At 44.5% G+C, this 15,953-nt stretch overlaps 2 protein-coding genes across 2 annotated transcripts; both read right to left on the reverse strand.

Annotated features, from left to right (window-relative positions):
- Positions 1 to 2,065: 2,065 nt before the first annotated feature.
- Positions 2,066 to 3,551, reverse strand: tmem121b (transmembrane protein 121B). Its single transcript, XM_047023047.1, has one exon. It carries the CDS (start codon positions 3,285 to 3,287, stop codon positions 2,094 to 2,096), a length of 1,194 nt encoding a protein of 397 aa, XP_046879003.1. The 5' UTR covers positions 3,288 to 3,551; the 3' UTR covers positions 2,066 to 2,093.
- Positions 3,552 to 3,567: 16 nt separating this feature from the next.
- mkrn1 (makorin, ring finger protein, 1) lies at positions 3,568 to 12,803 on the reverse strand. The gene is made up of 8 exons (XM_047023046.1): positions 12,690 to 12,803; positions 11,751 to 11,882; positions 7,531 to 7,754; positions 6,740 to 6,963; positions 6,087 to 6,301; positions 5,512 to 5,622; positions 5,063 to 5,207; positions 3,568 to 4,876 (listed from the first exon to the last, which is right to left on the reverse strand). The coding sequence occupies exons 1-8, from the start codon at positions 12,761 to 12,763 to the stop codon at positions 4,664 to 4,666; spliced, it is 1,338 nt and encodes a 445-aa protein (XP_046879002.1). The 5' UTR covers positions 12,764 to 12,803; the 3' UTR covers positions 3,568 to 4,663.
- Positions 12,804 to 15,953: the final 3,150 nt, after the last annotated feature.

Consider the following 15,953-nt stretch of genomic DNA (forward strand, 5'->3'; position numbering starts at 1 on the left):
GACAATATGTTCAAGCCTCAGTTAGATATTTCCCGGCATACTCTCGGTTAGTAAGTAGTTAGTATCAGACCGGCGAGGAGGTCAATACGCGGCTGGCATGACTACCCATTAGACGAGAGTTCAGGCAACACCTGAAACACAAAGCCTCAGTTTGAAATTTCCCGGCATGACCTCACTCTCGGGTTAGTAAATAGATATTATTAAACATAAAGGAAAAAGATGATACAAGAACGGATGAATCTGTGATCTCACTGATGAGTCATGTATTCGCGTCGGCACAAAACCCAGCTTGTTATTGATCAACCATGACTGTTTGAAGGGTGCAAGATGGCAAACCATACGAATGTTTTCATGTTTGCATGTCACTACATTGCTCCTGCATCAATAGCACCTTAGCATCAGAAGAGATTGTCTCGCCTTTTTCGATCGAAATGTTATCACTAGTAAATGGAGCTCGAGTGACAAAGTGCAATGGTTATAATTGTATACATCTCTCATCGATCAAAAATGACAGTATATGTTCAAGAAAAGACCATGATCAGGGGCGGATCTAGAGATTTTCATTCGGGGTGGCAGAAGGAAGTTGTTGGGTGGCCTCCTGGAGGGTAATCAAACGGGGGGGTACAGTAGTCCCTATGGTAAATGATTAGGCTAGGACATTGTAGTTTAAATTAAACAGTAACATTCATATTATTTATTGAAATGTTCTGGAATGTACACATAATATTTTTCCTTGGGAAGATTGAGGTTCATGTTGTTTAATTGTAACTTGTTTCACTACATGCTCTTATATGGTTCTTCCCTTTGGGACTGTTTTTTCACAATGTGTGCTTCATGTTTTGGCTACCCTCAATGTTTGGGGCTATCTCGTTGTTAAGATCAGAGACATTTGCCCTTTTGTATAGCTCTCTCTTGGAAGTCACTTTGACTAAAAGCGTCTGCTAAATGCATTTAAAAAAAATTGGGGTGGCAGTATTTTTTCTTGGGGTGGTAGCTGCCACTCCTTGCCACCCCTTAGATCCGCCACTGACCAAGATTGAATGTAGAGGTAGGTCTTGTCTCGAGTAAGGAACAGTTGATCGGAATACTTTTCGTGTTCGTATTATCTCTAGATAGACTCGACCTCTTGGCCTATCTCAAGGTCATCTACACTGTTACAAGGTAGACTAACATTAACTTCTAGAGATTTCTTAGGAGGAAAGTACACACCATACTCATGAGTAACATCAACGTCTTAATTTCAGTGTAGAAAACACAACATGACCTCTTCAATAGCTTATAAGCATTCAAATTACGCATATTAAATTACGCACATGTTCCACTAGCCCAGGGGTCTCCAACTCCGGTCCTGGAGAGCTACCATCCTGTAGGTTTTCAGTTCAGTTGCAAATAATGTAGCCTCATTCAGCTCATCATCCAGCTAATTTGTAGGATCAGGTGTGCCAAATTGAGGTTGAAGTGAAAACAGTCTGGATGGTAGCTCTCCAGGAATGGTCCTAGTCTAATCATTGTGTTGGAAACAGTACTGGGAGTTACCACAGACTAGAATACAATATTTGAATTGATATAAAACACCATATTATGTTTATAATTATAACATATCCAGGTTATCAAATTTAAAATAAATATTCTGATCTTGCACTTATAGTATCTTGAGGATGACAGGATCAGTTCGTCTCTCTCTTTCTCTCTCTCTCTCTCTCTCTCTCTCTCTCTCTCTCTCTCTCTCTCTCTCTCTCTCTCTCTCTCTCTCTCTCTCTCTCTCTCTCAATCTATCTTTCTCTCTCTCTCTCTCTATATATATATATATATAAAGTGACTCCTATTTTAAGTGCATGTCAATTATTTATGTTCCCAGACAACAAACAACCACAACTTCACAAGAACATCGCATATTGACGAATAATCGCTAAATAAGCATCTTGAAAGGTCCATTGTAGGTGTTTGGGGTGCAAAATTACTCGGCTTTGACTGTAGCACCTGTTGACTAACCTAGTTGATTGAGTCTGTAAGGCTGTTGTTGACACCTGTCCATCAAAATCCTGCCAGTGATGCAGGTACAGATCCCCCCACCCCACGAGAAAATGACAGATCTATGACTGAGTGGTTACAGCCAAAGTATTGACATAGCCATGGGGACACATGTCATTTTCGGAGACGCAGTGCGAGAATTGCGCCGGGTTGCTTCCATTGAACCTTCTGACGCCTCTCATTGCTATGCATTGTTCAATCAGCTCCAGGCACTTGCAGGCCAGGAGGAACATATTCTTGAACATAAAAACCGATACGGGCATTTTGTAAACATAAACTTGAAAGCATCTAACCACCAACAAGGGCGCGTTGACCAGCACACCAGCAAAGAACCTGGCCCAAATCCAGCGACAACGCATCTCCGAGGCTGTCAGCTCGTACAGCCACATGACTGGGACGACCAAGGCAATGAAATATACTGAAATAACCGTGTACTTTAGGTAGACTGTAGGTATCTCGTTCTTAAGTAGCATCTCTACTAAGGTGAAGCTGTCAATGAGATCCAGGCAGGTGCTCACGAAGCAGCTTTGGGAGTGGTGTCGCGTCGCCCCGTTAAGGTCCTCGATGATGGAATTGATAAGGCAGTATAGCAGAGGCGCTGAGAGAAGCATGATAATCTTAAAACCAGTGACCCCAAACGGAACTTTGAGCGTGATGAGGTCCAGGATCGACATCTCCAAAATGAGCACCACTTTAGGGGTGCAGGCGATAACGTAAATAAGCCAAGCTAAGTAGGCGTAGGTGAACTCCCCAAGGTTGCAACCGAATATGGAGCTCTTCTGGTGGAAACCACAAGCCCGTTCTCGTTTGCTTCTGGCGTTTTTCATGAAGAATATACCCCAGCCCAAAATCACCACCAGGTCCGTGGCTATCCATGAGCACCAGTAGAGATCTGTGAATATAATGAGGTAGAAGTCCAGGATTCCGCCCTGGAAGATGAGGATAAGAAAGCACAGGATCTTGTACAATATGTTCCTCTTGGATTTCTGCACGAACAGGGGAGCGGTCTGCATGAATTCTCCCGATGTCATACTGTAAATAGTGGTTGCAGCTGCTGAAGATACCAAGGGTTTGATACTGCTCTCCTCTGGGTTGATGCTTCCAGTGGACGTCTGTGTATCCCTCCTGGAAGAGCCGCTTGTGATAAATTGCTGCCTGTTTTCCAGAGTCGAAGAGACGGGCAATTCGGGGAAGATCTCTGCTACGGGTTGGGGACAGTTGGCCTTGGGATTGTCGTTAACAATTTCTGCAATCATTGTATTGCACGTTCGCCTCCTTTCTGTTTTTTTTTATGTCATGGATGCTTTTAGGTGGAGAGCGATAGGGCAAGCGCAAATCCAGACATGGATTTTGTCGACGGAATGGATTACACACGACGTATTACACAGACTAAAAGGTTCTAGGAATAATAACATAATTATATTGTTAGTGGATGCATAATGTAAACGAAAAAAAAATATATGTGCTCTGAGGAAGCAGTATAGGCTGATGTGTTTGTTTACATCTTGGCCCCCACAAGAACGCCAAGAAACCTAAAAGCTTTGATAATAAACTTTATTTTCAAGTTATGATGGATGGCTGTGGACCATAGAAAACACACATTTCAGTATAAACATATGCATTCCAATGGAGTTCCATAAGAAGTGACCAGCTGTCTGGAGGTTGTGTATGGGAATCTGCCAGCATGGCTTAATTTGCATTACTTGAAGCAAACAAAGAAATATTAACATTTCATAGACAGGTACTCAAACATTCAGCCTCATTATTTTCTGCATTTTAAGTCTGTGCTGTTTATGAGATTCCAAAATCACAAGTGTCACTTAAGCTTGGTTCCAGAGAAGGACTTGTCATTAGCTACCACAGGTGTTCCTGAATAGGTGTGATTCAGGACGGCGAGAAATGTGCACATGGGCCCATAAAAAAGAAAAGAAAACTATTTTATAGATAAAAAGTTATTCACTGTCATTCCTTCCCGTGTGAGAGGGAAACAGATTGACGACTGTGAACATTAAGAGTGCGTTTGTGCATGTGAATATAGGAAGTGGAGTGTTGTCCTCTCCCAATTCAAATCAGTGCATGAGAAGAAGATTGTTCCAGAACCACTGCAAAAAAGGTTTTCACCCACATACAGTACGTGGAGCTGTTTTAAGAGGAGGCATCCTTCAAGTCTCCAACTCTCCAAATCAAGAAAGGAACAACACCTGGGTAAATGATAAACAAGTCAACCCCACACCCACAAATAAACTGAGGAAGTTTATTGGCGATATTTAAATATTGTTATCACTTCTTTTTGTTACTTCTCATTTTGTTGTATTTTTTGTTAAGTTTTTAGTTTTTTATCCTTTGTACATAAACTGGACCAGGGTAAATTCACAAGGACAGGTTACTAGAATTTTTTTAGCACGAGCGCACCAATCTCTTTGTACAATTGTTTTGTCTTTTTTATATCTTTTTTTACCTTTTTATTTCGTTCATTAATGAATGGCCTGCTGAAAGGCACTGCCACAACACAGGGAAAAAAAAGCTACTGTCTATCACTCACACGAGACAGTCCATTCTAGTGTCTAGTATAGGTGGGGAAAAGGGGGGGAGGAGAAGGGGCGTGGGGAGGGCTTATTGAGGGCAGGCGGTGCTATAGGTAAATCTCGTAGATGTCGTCCAGCTCCTCGTGAAACAAGTCCCATTCGTCCTCTGAGTCCGTGACCTCGTCGTCGGTGCCCGCCGCCAGGAGCATGAGGAGCATCTCGCTCAGCTCGAACGTCACCATCTCCTCGTCGTCGTTGTCAAACGAGTCGGTGCTCTCGCGCTCGTCAAACAGGTCCCACAGGGGCGTTCGTCTTGAGCTCTGGAGTCGAAAACAAACAAATAAAAAGAAAAACACTTTAGACATAGATATTGCAGAGTTGTTGACCGATCACCCTTCGAACAGAATTCACGAGAATGTAAGAATTCACTTCGAGGCCGACAAGTTCTGACGTGTATTGGCTTTCGACTGGGTCCCTGTGCCCCTCCATGTTCGGTTCCTCCTTACCCGGTTCCTGCCGTTGGAGCCTGCTTGTCGTCTCTGGGGCTGGGGATCCTCCAGACGCCCATCGGGGAAGGCGTGCTTGTAGAAGCAGTTGGAGCCAAACGGACAGGTCCCGCGACCCTCGTCGAAATATCGACACGCTTTGCTCCTGGAGCCAATGGGAGGGCGGAGGAGAGGGTGGGTAAGAACAAAAATAAGTGAGCATTCAGCAGGCTGGATTCTTCCAGAAGCCTGGACACAGGCCCTGATGTTCAATGGAAGAGAACAAACATGGACATTGATTGGGAGGCTCAGGACATCAGTCTTTGATGCAGGTCTGAGTAGAATTCTATCAATCCAAGGTAGATCCCATTTACTCTAAGTGGTTGTTTGGGAGAGAGCATATCTTTCAGGCTTTTACAATTCAGTACAATTGGCATTGACCGGAAAGGACAAATGGAATTATGCCATACCCCATGCCATCCTTGTACTTCTGAATGAGTTTCTGCTTGTCCTCCTTGTCCTCCACCCAGTATTCGCTCGGAATGACGAAATTGGACGTGATCCGGCATTCTGGGCACGACCTGGGAAGACACCGGAAGTTCCAGATGAGATGGTCACAAACGCCTGTGCGAGCCTGGGGCTTAGCAGAGATCACGTTCAGCACTAATATGAGCCGACAGTGAAAAGGTCTTGGCTACCACCAGGAAAGAAGAAAGGAAGTCCAGAAGTGCGGTTTTCTGCCAACACACATTTCAAAACACTGGGGCACAACGAAAACAGACGCTCTACATAGAACTAGCCCCTCTCACAGTACACACCAACAATGGCCGGGTTTCCCAGATTCGTTAAGAAGCTTTTAACGCCAAGAGCTTCTTAAGAGCGTTCAAAGAGCGTTCTAGAGCATTCTTAAAACGCTCCCAAGAAGCTCTGAGCGTTAAGAGCTTCTTAACGAATCTGGGAAACCCAGCCAATGTCCAAACACCAGCGTCCCCCATCTCCCCTTTTCCCTCGAGGCTTGTGACTCCCCTCCCTCCCAGTGCCTCACTTGATAATTTTGCTTTCAAACTGCTTGGCGCTCCGCCATTTGCGGATGCACTTGAGGCAGTAGCAGTGGCAGCAGTTGGAGAGAATTCCGAAGCGCCGCTCGCTGGGGTTGGTCTTCTCAAACACCACCTCCATGCACACTCCGCACATCATGTCCTTGCTGCGCTGGACGGCAAAGGAGATCTCCATGTCCTTCTCATGGGCTTCGATGCAGGCCTGAGAGAGAGACAGAGAGAGACAGAGGGAGAGAGAGAGGAAGTCTGTGAAATCGCTAGAAAAACCCACTTTAACCACCCCGAAACGGGCAAGTCATTTTACGCCAGTTTTTGGAATTTCATATTGCTGTTCTACAGCTGAAACAAATACATTGTTTGGGGTTACATAGACGTTTAAGCCAAACTGTTGCACTGTAGTTGAGCAATTGTATTTCTATTGTGTGACTGTTCCTTGACTCTAACCGCCAAAATACTATTAAAACTATACACTTCGGATCCTGCTGTACACGTTCTATTTGTGTATCGCTTTGGATAAAAGCGTCTCCTAAATGAATACAACTGTCTAACACAACGTAAAAACCGCTGTTTTTGAATGTTGGTACTGGACAGGGGGCGAGGAGCACGTCAGGGGGGTGGGGGGTGGGGGGTGGGGCGTTACCTTGGTGTGATCTGACCGCTGAGCGCTGTCGGTGGGATGGAGCACCTGCAGGCCGCACATGTCGCACACGTCTCCGTGGAGGTAGGCACAGTTGAGGCCGTAGCGGCACTCTCCCACGGCGGCGTACGGACACAGCTGCTTCCCCAGCTCCTTGTCGTCGCCCGGCGGCTCCTTCTCAGGCTGCTCGACGACGGGGGCGGGGCCCTCCACGCTCACAGGGTCCGCTGTGGAGACACACACAGAGCTCAAACCACTGACACGTTGGTTTTACCCCACTTCTGGAAAGAAACCAGGAGAGAAACTTATGGAGGGGGCTAATGTTGCCTGCCCCGGCAGCCAGATTCTGTTCCCTCCTCTGAAGCCGGCCTGACACGCCACCTGTTTTAGTGCGAGAGAGCGAGGCTGGAGGAGGACTTGGCTAAGGCCCAGAAAGAGCGGGGACGCCACCATACCAATCTCTCTGCTGATTCGGTCACACCGGGGGCGGCGGCGGAAAGTGGTGTCTGCTTCATACAAACCAGGGCAGCGTGGGCCAAGGAACAGCACTGTGTCAGGGAGCCAACTGTATTTGGCAGGAAGCCCATGTTTTTATGTTCTTTAATCTTTATTTAACATTGAATATCCTCACTAATAGCTGGATGGTCGATTTGGAGTCGACCCATTGGCTCGTCAAATGGAGGGCCTGGCTCAGAATGGCACGTAGTAAATAATATTCCAACTCGGAAATATGCCCCATTTGGCACAGGGTACTGGTGTATCTCTCTGGCATTCCGGCGGCTCTGCTCACTCACCCTGTCCACAGTAGGGCTGCCCTGGCACAAACTCAGCGGCGTTGACCCAGTCCACAGCTCCTGAGCCGGGCTGATTCTCTGGGTCGTCGGCCACGCCCCCTGGCCCGCCGGGCAGTGGGTCCGGAGCGCTGGCGAGGGGAGGCGGGGCCGCGGCGGAGGACAACGGCATCAGCGGCAAGGGACCCTGCAGGTCGTCCTGCTTGGATGGTTTGGAGTGTTCAAACCTGGAGGGGGACGGACAACCGGTCAAAGTGGGACTACAGTGGGGCTCATGTTAGGTCACTCTTCAAGTTCAAAGTTCACGTGACTGGTTTCAATTTTTCCACATTCATATTATTATTTTTCCACATTCATATTATTATTAAGTTATAGTTTTCAGAAGACACTAAACATTTTCCATAGAACTTGACAGCTAGGCACAACTTTATAGTTCCCCTAGGATGAACGCCTATTTTATAATCAGAATCCAGTTTATTGCCAAATAAGTTTCAACATGCAAGGAATTTGCTTTGGTAAGCATCCTAGATAAAACAAGTACAATAAGATAACAAACAAAAAAACATTATAATAAAGAATACAATGAAATACTATAAAGTGTACATGACAAATAAATGAAGAGCCATAAAAGATGTGCAAAAAAATTCACGTTATGAAGTTTAAGGAGATTATTGTTTCACATTGCACATAGGCCTATTGCACAATATAGCAACAAAAGCCCTGTTTCAAGACACTTCCAGAGGAGCAGGTGTTACTCTATTCATGAATATTAACGTGCATGTGCAAGAACAGGAACTGAATAACATATGGTGGGCCTAGATCCTTTAGAGGGTTGGGCCCGTACTCTCAATACACTTTCCACATATTCAAATCAGAAACAGTGTGAACAGCCCAAGTCAAACAGAAACAGTGCTCTGTCACTACAGTGCCAACTCATTCACCACACCCATAATATCCTCGTAAGATAAATATTTCTCATTACATAAAAAAAAAAAAAAAATGTGAAAGGCAACTGTAAAATCGTATGTGCTGTGTTTAAAGTTATTCTGGAATGTTTGTAAGTGAAAACTGACAGATACTAAGGGGAGGGAGTGGGATGCCTAACGTCATTTGTTCTTCCAAATAAAGACACGGTTGTTCTTCAGTGGCCTCACACCTCTACACAGCCCAGCTGGATCTAGGACCTTAACCCAGTGTACTCCACCAACCACTGAGCACAAAGCCCATACACTTGGTGCTACAAATTAGGTTCAGCTTCAGATGCAAGGGAACTCAAATAACTTGGCCCCTTTACACATCATGTTGTTAGTAATTAAATATTTTCAATACAAAAATATAATAGGAATAGAAGGCTTACATTTTACTGAGATTTTGTCCTGTAATTGAGTCAAACTCTCTGATGTGAGATAGTACGCACTGTTTCAGTAACTTCCCTTATGACATCTTGGATTGTGAAAAGAGTGAATTCCAACATATTGGACTCCAGTTCCCATGGCTACGAAACAAAGCCTGATTAGCATGTGTCTTAGTTGAGGAGATGTAGGACTAGATCATTTATTGTCCTCTAATTATGTTTCCACAAGTACATAATACTTCATTGTCATTCTAGCCTCTATTACTCCCACCTTTGCACGTTACATTAGGCCCTGTTCCCACCTGGCATTTCCATGCGTATTGGTTTATCTGATCACAAGTGGATAGCGCTAACAGTTCACACCTGGCATTACAATGCGCATCCAGTGACCACTTGAAATCGAATCTCACTTCCCCGCTCTGTGTGCATTTCCGCTTGCAAAGACCAAAAGCGTTGTCTTCCATAACTGGCGGGAGGTTGAAAGTACTCAGCCTGCCAGAAATTGAGAGGAAGAAATCAAAACCAAACAATGCAGACTGTTGGTGCACTTTCACATTGGCTGCCGTTGGTGCACAAATTGGTTTCCCTGAAGCAGAGGACATCAGTTGAGCAGATGGCCCAGGACATGTTCACGAACGCACCGCTAAAACAATGTAGCCATATGCTGCCACCTCCGAATGCAGTCTGAGAAATCAGATGTCAATGCTCACCCACCAGAGTAAATTCCTTGTTTGTGACCACTTACTTGGCGATTAAACACGATTCTGATTCTCAGTGAGTCCCCATGGTAATGCCAGGTGTGAACAGGGCCATAGTCTGGTTCTATGCAAAGTGTTTTAAACTGGCCGTCTTGGGGCTTACATTACATTTAGTCATTTAGCACTCACTCTTATCCAGAGCGGCTTAGTGGTACAAGTCTGGTAGACCTAGCCCAAGTCCAAGCCCAAGTTTTCCTGAGGAAATAGGCTATATTAAAGTAGCTGTCCGGACCATTAAAACAAAGCTATGGATGCCCTACTAGATATAGTTGGATGCATGATATAATAGCAAGATTCTTGTAGTGCAGACTGCTCCTACGTCCTTGTGGGGGAAGATTGAGACCACGTCAATGGCTACAAGTTAGGATGACTAATCCTCGCTGACAGCCAGCGCTCGCTGCCATACCATTGGATGAAATGCCCTTATCTTTCTCCCGACTGCCTCCGTCTACCCCACGCATTCCCAGGCCCATTGGAAGGCACTCTGCCTGAGAAACAAACTCAAGCATTGGGCTTAAGAGGGCTGTGGGTAATAAGGGGGGAGGTGGGGGGGGGGGGGCTTGGGATATACGCACACATAAATGACAGAGGAGCTCGCTGCAGCAGAATGGCAGAATGAACTGAGTGAACCCAGCAGCAGTGTCAGAGAGCGAGAGAGAGAGCGAGAGAGAGAGAGAGAGAGAGAGAGGGGGGGGGGGGGGGGGGGGGGCACACACACAAACACAGGGTTATGCAATTGCCATGCAGGCTGCAGTGCACTTTGTCTGCCCTGGGGGATTCAGAGAACGTGTGAGACAGACACAGAGAGAGGGAGAGAGAGAGTGTGTGTGGGGGAGAGAGAGAGAGAGAGAGACAGGAGTGAGAGGGCGCTACAATAGCTTCAGCCCCAGCGGAATTTATACATAATGAAAGCCCCCACCGAGGGGCCCATTCTCTGGCCTCCTAAACAGAAGCAGTGGAGCCCCCACGGATCCTGGGAATAATGAGGACACCCTCCACTCTGCATCTCCATCATATGGACCCAAGAGGAATGCTTCCATACCAACAACAAGTCGAAAACACCCAGCAGGGAACAGGCCTCAACTCTCCACCCGGAGTCACATCCGTCGAAGGAAAACTGCATGAGTTGACTTGTCAAGCAGAGTTATCAAACATGCCCCCGCTAACAAAGGCAATTCTGTTTGCATTCGACCTGGGAGCAGCGGTAACTATGGGGATGCTCTTGAACGCAGACATACAAGGCAGACGCCGTCTGCGGTGGCTGGCTGGCTGACGTCTGGTTCAAATGACAGTCTAGACACACCACAATGACATTTCTCCGGCCAAGGCTGAATGTTTATGTTTGAGGCAAACAGAGCTCAGTGTAATCTTTCCCAACTGATAACAGATAGCAAACACCATTTGATATTCATGGTGAAGCAACCCTGTAGCCGACACTCAAGCAGCAGAGCATCAGCTGCCAGGGAAAGTGGTTTTGAGAATGTTTCCACGGCAACAGGTTTTCAAGGCAATTCCACAGCCAGTGTGACATTTGTGGTTATCGGAGGAGTGTTTGTAGTGGCGGGTCAACTACTACCAGGGCCATGACGACCTGTCAGTGGCCTCAAGCACGAGAACAACATGTTGAAATTCGAACGCTTCTGCTCTCATGTGTCAAATCCGTTGGAAGTGCATTCCACAACTATTCTCAGAAGCTCAGTAAACACAGTTGCCATGTCCAGCTAAGCATGTGCAGTCGCTGATATAAAGCAGTATAAAAATAATAACGCTGTATAATTACGCTAGCAGCTCTTTTCAATGCTCACAAGACAGGGTCAGGGTACAGGTTATAGGTGTCAAGTACCTTGCTTAATGGCACAACAGGTGGACTGAAGCTAGGATTTGAAATCAGTTGATCACAAGTAGGTTTACGTCTGCTACATTTACAACATCTGGGTAGAAACTTAACCCAGTTACTCTTTCATGGACGGTCCATGAAACTTCCTTTGCTACTGGGCTCCATACAAACCCAGGAACTGAACCGGATCGACCAATTCCAACGTTTCCTGCAATCCTTTCCCTACACAGAGCGCCAGTCTATTGAACTAACATGCAACATGCTTATTGTTTACCTGCAACGGTCCCCAAATACACAGTTTCCTTTCTGAAAGAACTTGCAAATCATGGCTGCTGGTTTGCTGCTGGTGAGGTCATGGGAGTATCGACAATTGTCTCCTTCTTTGCAAAGCCCATGCATGAAATACCTGGAAAACAAAAGGAAACGTGCTGTACTCCTTTCTGAAAGTGTACATATAAACTACATATGAACTAGCCTATACATCATAATCACAAAATTAGTAAAATAAACTGAGTTCAAAAAGTTAGTCCTAGGACGATCATGACATGTAGCCATATGAACGACTGTGAGGTCACAATTTCTTTTTATTTGTGTTATCCAGTGCACAAATGTGCATTTCCGCAGAACTTGCTGCCTAATAGGCCAACGTTTTTTTTTACGTCTGCCGTCCAACAAAAGGAACAGTGTAATGAGAATGAATATGCCTGTGGTTGTTAGGCTGTCAAGTAGCAAATCATTTGATCAAATAAGAGTTGGGATTCTTAATTATGTCAGCCTACACAGCTAGCGAATAGCCTTTTAGCTTGAGCTATACAAGGTGAACTTATATCAACGTAAGAATAGTTTTTGTTTCGATTTTAGAGTCCGTTACCGTTTGTAGCATTGGTAGATATCAAGCCATGGAGAGGGGTTCTTTTGCAATCATCGTGGACGTTACTTAGTCAGTGTTTACTTAGACCAGCTACTTAAACATATCCTGTTGTGATGAAATAATTTTATAGCGAATTCGCTAGCAAGCTGCTTGCCTCGACGAACCAGTTTGCTATCGGAATGGTGAATCATAACAAACAAGACAGCCAAGCTCGCAACAAACAGCACAAAAGACGACGTATGTCAGTCACTCACAAATATCCGATCCCGCAATATTGTGATATTGCTCGCCATAAAACATAGACGACCATGTAACAGCTGTGTTCTACGGGTCTTGTCTTACCTGCAAGTTACGTGTTTTGTCCAGCCTCCTGTTATTGCTGGAGCCGCTGTAGATGCTGCTGCTGCCTCCGCCATTGCTGTTTATATGTTGAAAACCCAGCACCCGGATCTTCCGGAAAGCCAGGCTTCGAATCAGGGATTTTCGGAGACTCAGCACTTCTAGTACTCCGAAATGCAGCTCACACACTCTGCACTAGGGGGACACGATAGAACACTGAAACAAGGCAATAAAAATTCGATTGTCTGGATCAAGAAATTGTAATTAAAGACAGGATTTAGCAGTTGTGACTCCATATCAGTCGTAAAACCCTTTTTGTGGTGAAAGCTTATGAGAAACATGCATGGGCAGAATAGCAGGAACGGTTTTTCTTTGAAATTATAACTTTACAATGATTCTTGAACATTTTAATGTATTAGATGTACTCCAGCAAACCTTGGACGGACAAACATCTCAATGCACAATCAATCTGTGCAAGGATCTGGACCTAGGGGCCAACCAGGGCTGGCAATGAGGGAGGGGTGGGAGGGATAGGGTGGGTTGCAGATGGTGGTGGGTGGGGGATTTTTCTTTTCAATTTGGTTATAATTTGAATAATGCAGCTGTATGTAGGTATTATTGAAAATGAATAGAAATTGCACCAAAAATAAAAGTTTGAGGTGTCTGGGAAAGGGATGTCACATTACAGGGCTGTGAGCGTGTGTTCACCTTTTAAACAACTTTAAAACGATAAAAAAAACAGTTCTTAACAAAACAGAGCAAATTCAATTTACTACACTGCTTTGGCAGTGTGAACATGTGTTGCATTATTTGTTTGGGGCTATCTCGTTGATCAGTGACCTATGCACTTTTGTAAAGCTTTGGATAAAAGCGTCTGCTAAATGCATAGATGTAAATGTAATGTTAAAGTATTTAATATTGAATTAGATGAAAAAAATGGCGAGGAAAGAGACCATAGGAAAGTTTGAGCATGTGTCGCCACAAGAGGACACTAAACTCCTGTGGTGAGGTTAGCTTCAATTGAAGCTTTTAGATGACCTGAAATTGAGTTTTCAATAGAAACATGAAAGTGTGTCACGTTTAAAGTAGAAAGCCCATTCAGATGTAAAAATGCAATAGCACATTTAGTTATATGAAGTTTACTTTTTATTTATTTTTATTGCAAGAACAAAAGTGTAAAACATTATACACCAGTGAATATAAACTCTTACAAATGAAGTTTACTATGACATGCTGTTCCACTTTTCACAATGGGAGCTGTTTATTATAATTGGGCTGGATTTGTCTCTTGTTTCTTTTTTTATGTTTTTGAGAAAGATGGAGATAAAGAGCGAGAGAAAGATAGTCGCTTATCCAGAGATCTCTCCTCACATTATAATTAATCAGCTGTGAGTGGATGGGTGGATGGGCAGGTTGGTAAAGTTAAATAAAACATGGTAAATAAACACAGGGTTGAAAAAGGGGTACTACAGAAGGTTAACTAATAAAGTAATGCGCAAGGAATGTACAAATACCATTACTGGATTTTTTCGGAGATTTCCAGCATTTATGCTGATTCAGCGTTCCTTTTTTCTGCTTTTTGTTCCTCAGGTAAATAGTTGTAGGTGTCTACTGTAGGCTGTAGAAACATTTCCAGCGTGGAAATTATATAGTGGAATTACCGAACATTCTATGCGCCCCCCCGCCATATCCCCTCAAACATTGTGTTGAAGAGAGGAACTTAATATCCGTGCCATCTATGTTTTGGTGCGTTTCCTCAAAACAGTTGGTTATATTGTTCCTGCTGTCATCACTTCCCCGCTCTGCTTCTTTGCACACTGCTTTGGTATCCTTAGTGACTGAACATTTACTGTATGTTTTGTCATGCGTTCCTCCATGGAGAACATGAGCACTATGTATGCTGTGTGACACATAGTCATTTCTGTTTGGTAATCTATGTAAGTGCTGCCGCCTCATCACAGATGTGTTTCATCTAAGAGGTGGGTTGGCTTTTGTTTGCAGAGGATCAATACAGGGGAAAGGGGAAACAACGGATGATGTCCAGAGTTGGGAATGTTTGCTTTCCTAGTTTGGAGGGTGAAGTGCAGTGGAAGTTGAGATGAAGAAGCCACCCCCCCCCCACACACACACACACACACACACACAATGAACATGGAAACAGATTTAGCAGGTCTGGCTTTCTAAGGTGAAGAGGATCAAAGACCTCATTGAAATCGACTAGGGTGCAGACAGACAAGGGGATGTAGTGAGGCTGGTTGGATTACTGGTGAGCATTACTGAACCATGGGCCACTTTCTTACTCAAAGGCCTCTCAAGAGTTGAAATTACGAAGTAGCTTATGAGGACTACTTCATGTGTGTAAACACCTTAGGTATTGAAACGATATACCCACCATAGGAGGTCTGCTTATCTCAACCCTTTCCCATCGTTAAAGCCGGGGAATAAATACACTGGAAAATATGAGTGAAATCTCCAAGCCTCTAGCAGAAACATCTTATGTGGGTCTTTTTTCTTATGTTACAAAAACTCAGACCAGTCTATGCACTACTCTTAGTTACCGAACACAGCAAGCCTTAAAGCTACCCTGCAGTATTGTTGATGGTAAGGACAAGCAAGGAGGGAAAGAACAGATCCTTCACTTTGTATGTATAGGCTCTGCTTGGCTCATATCTGGTATTTTGACTACAGAAATGTAAAGTGTACAGCTGAGCTGGGGGTTCCTAATTCACTGGCCCATACATCCCCAGATGTTGCATCTTCATCTGTGTACTGATGGGGGATTCCTTCTCTCCTGTTGGAACATTGAACTGTATTTGTTTCATCAATTTTACACAGTTTTCTATCTATGTAGCAGACCAAATGTTTGCATCTTCGTTTGCTTTATAGCGGCCTTGCACTTGGTCTCCTGCAACCAATGAGTTGAAACTGGGTACAAACTAAACCAAAAAAGCAAGCAAACGTTTTTGCTGGCTGTAGATGTGAGCACAGACAGGGTGGACACTGAAGAAAACTTGACAGCATATACCACGGACAGGTCCTGGCCAGTCATAGGCAGGGCAAACATGACTTAAAAACAGGCTTAGTGCTTCGAAATGTTAATTTGCCTGAAACGGATGGACGATTTCTCATCATTAATCCAGGTCTCTGGAAGAACAAACACAAGAAAGAGACAGGCAAAACCATCAGTAATGATGAGTGATAGCCCCCACAAGTAAAACTGACCTGTAGACAACATTAGGCTGATAATTATCCATCATTCCTGTTGTT

This window comes from Hypomesus transpacificus, chromosome 7, assembly GCF_021917145.1.
Source record: "Hypomesus transpacificus isolate Combined female chromosome 7, fHypTra1, whole genome shotgun sequence".
Classification (NCBI taxonomy): Eukaryota; Metazoa; Chordata; class Actinopteri; order Osmeriformes; family Osmeridae; genus Hypomesus; species Hypomesus transpacificus.

Bases quoted from the DNA above. Each gene is read 5' to 3' on its own strand.
- tmem121b (XM_047023047.1), bottom strand. From the start codon at position 3,287: ATGATTGCAGAAATTGTTAACGACAATCCCAAGGCCAACTGTCCCCAA.
- mkrn1 (XM_047023046.1), bottom strand. From the start codon at position 12,763: ATGGCGGAGGCAGCAGCAGCATCTACAGCGGCTCCAGCAATAACAGGA. The intron at 6,302-6,739 runs GTAACGCCCCAC...TCTCTCTCTCAG, and splicing joins AGCGGTCAGATCACACCAAG to GCCTGCATCGAAGCCCATGA. The intron at 5,623-6,086 runs GTGAGGCACTGG...GTGTCTTCCCAG, and splicing joins TTTGAAAGCAAAATTATCAA to GTCGTGCCCAGAATGCCGGA.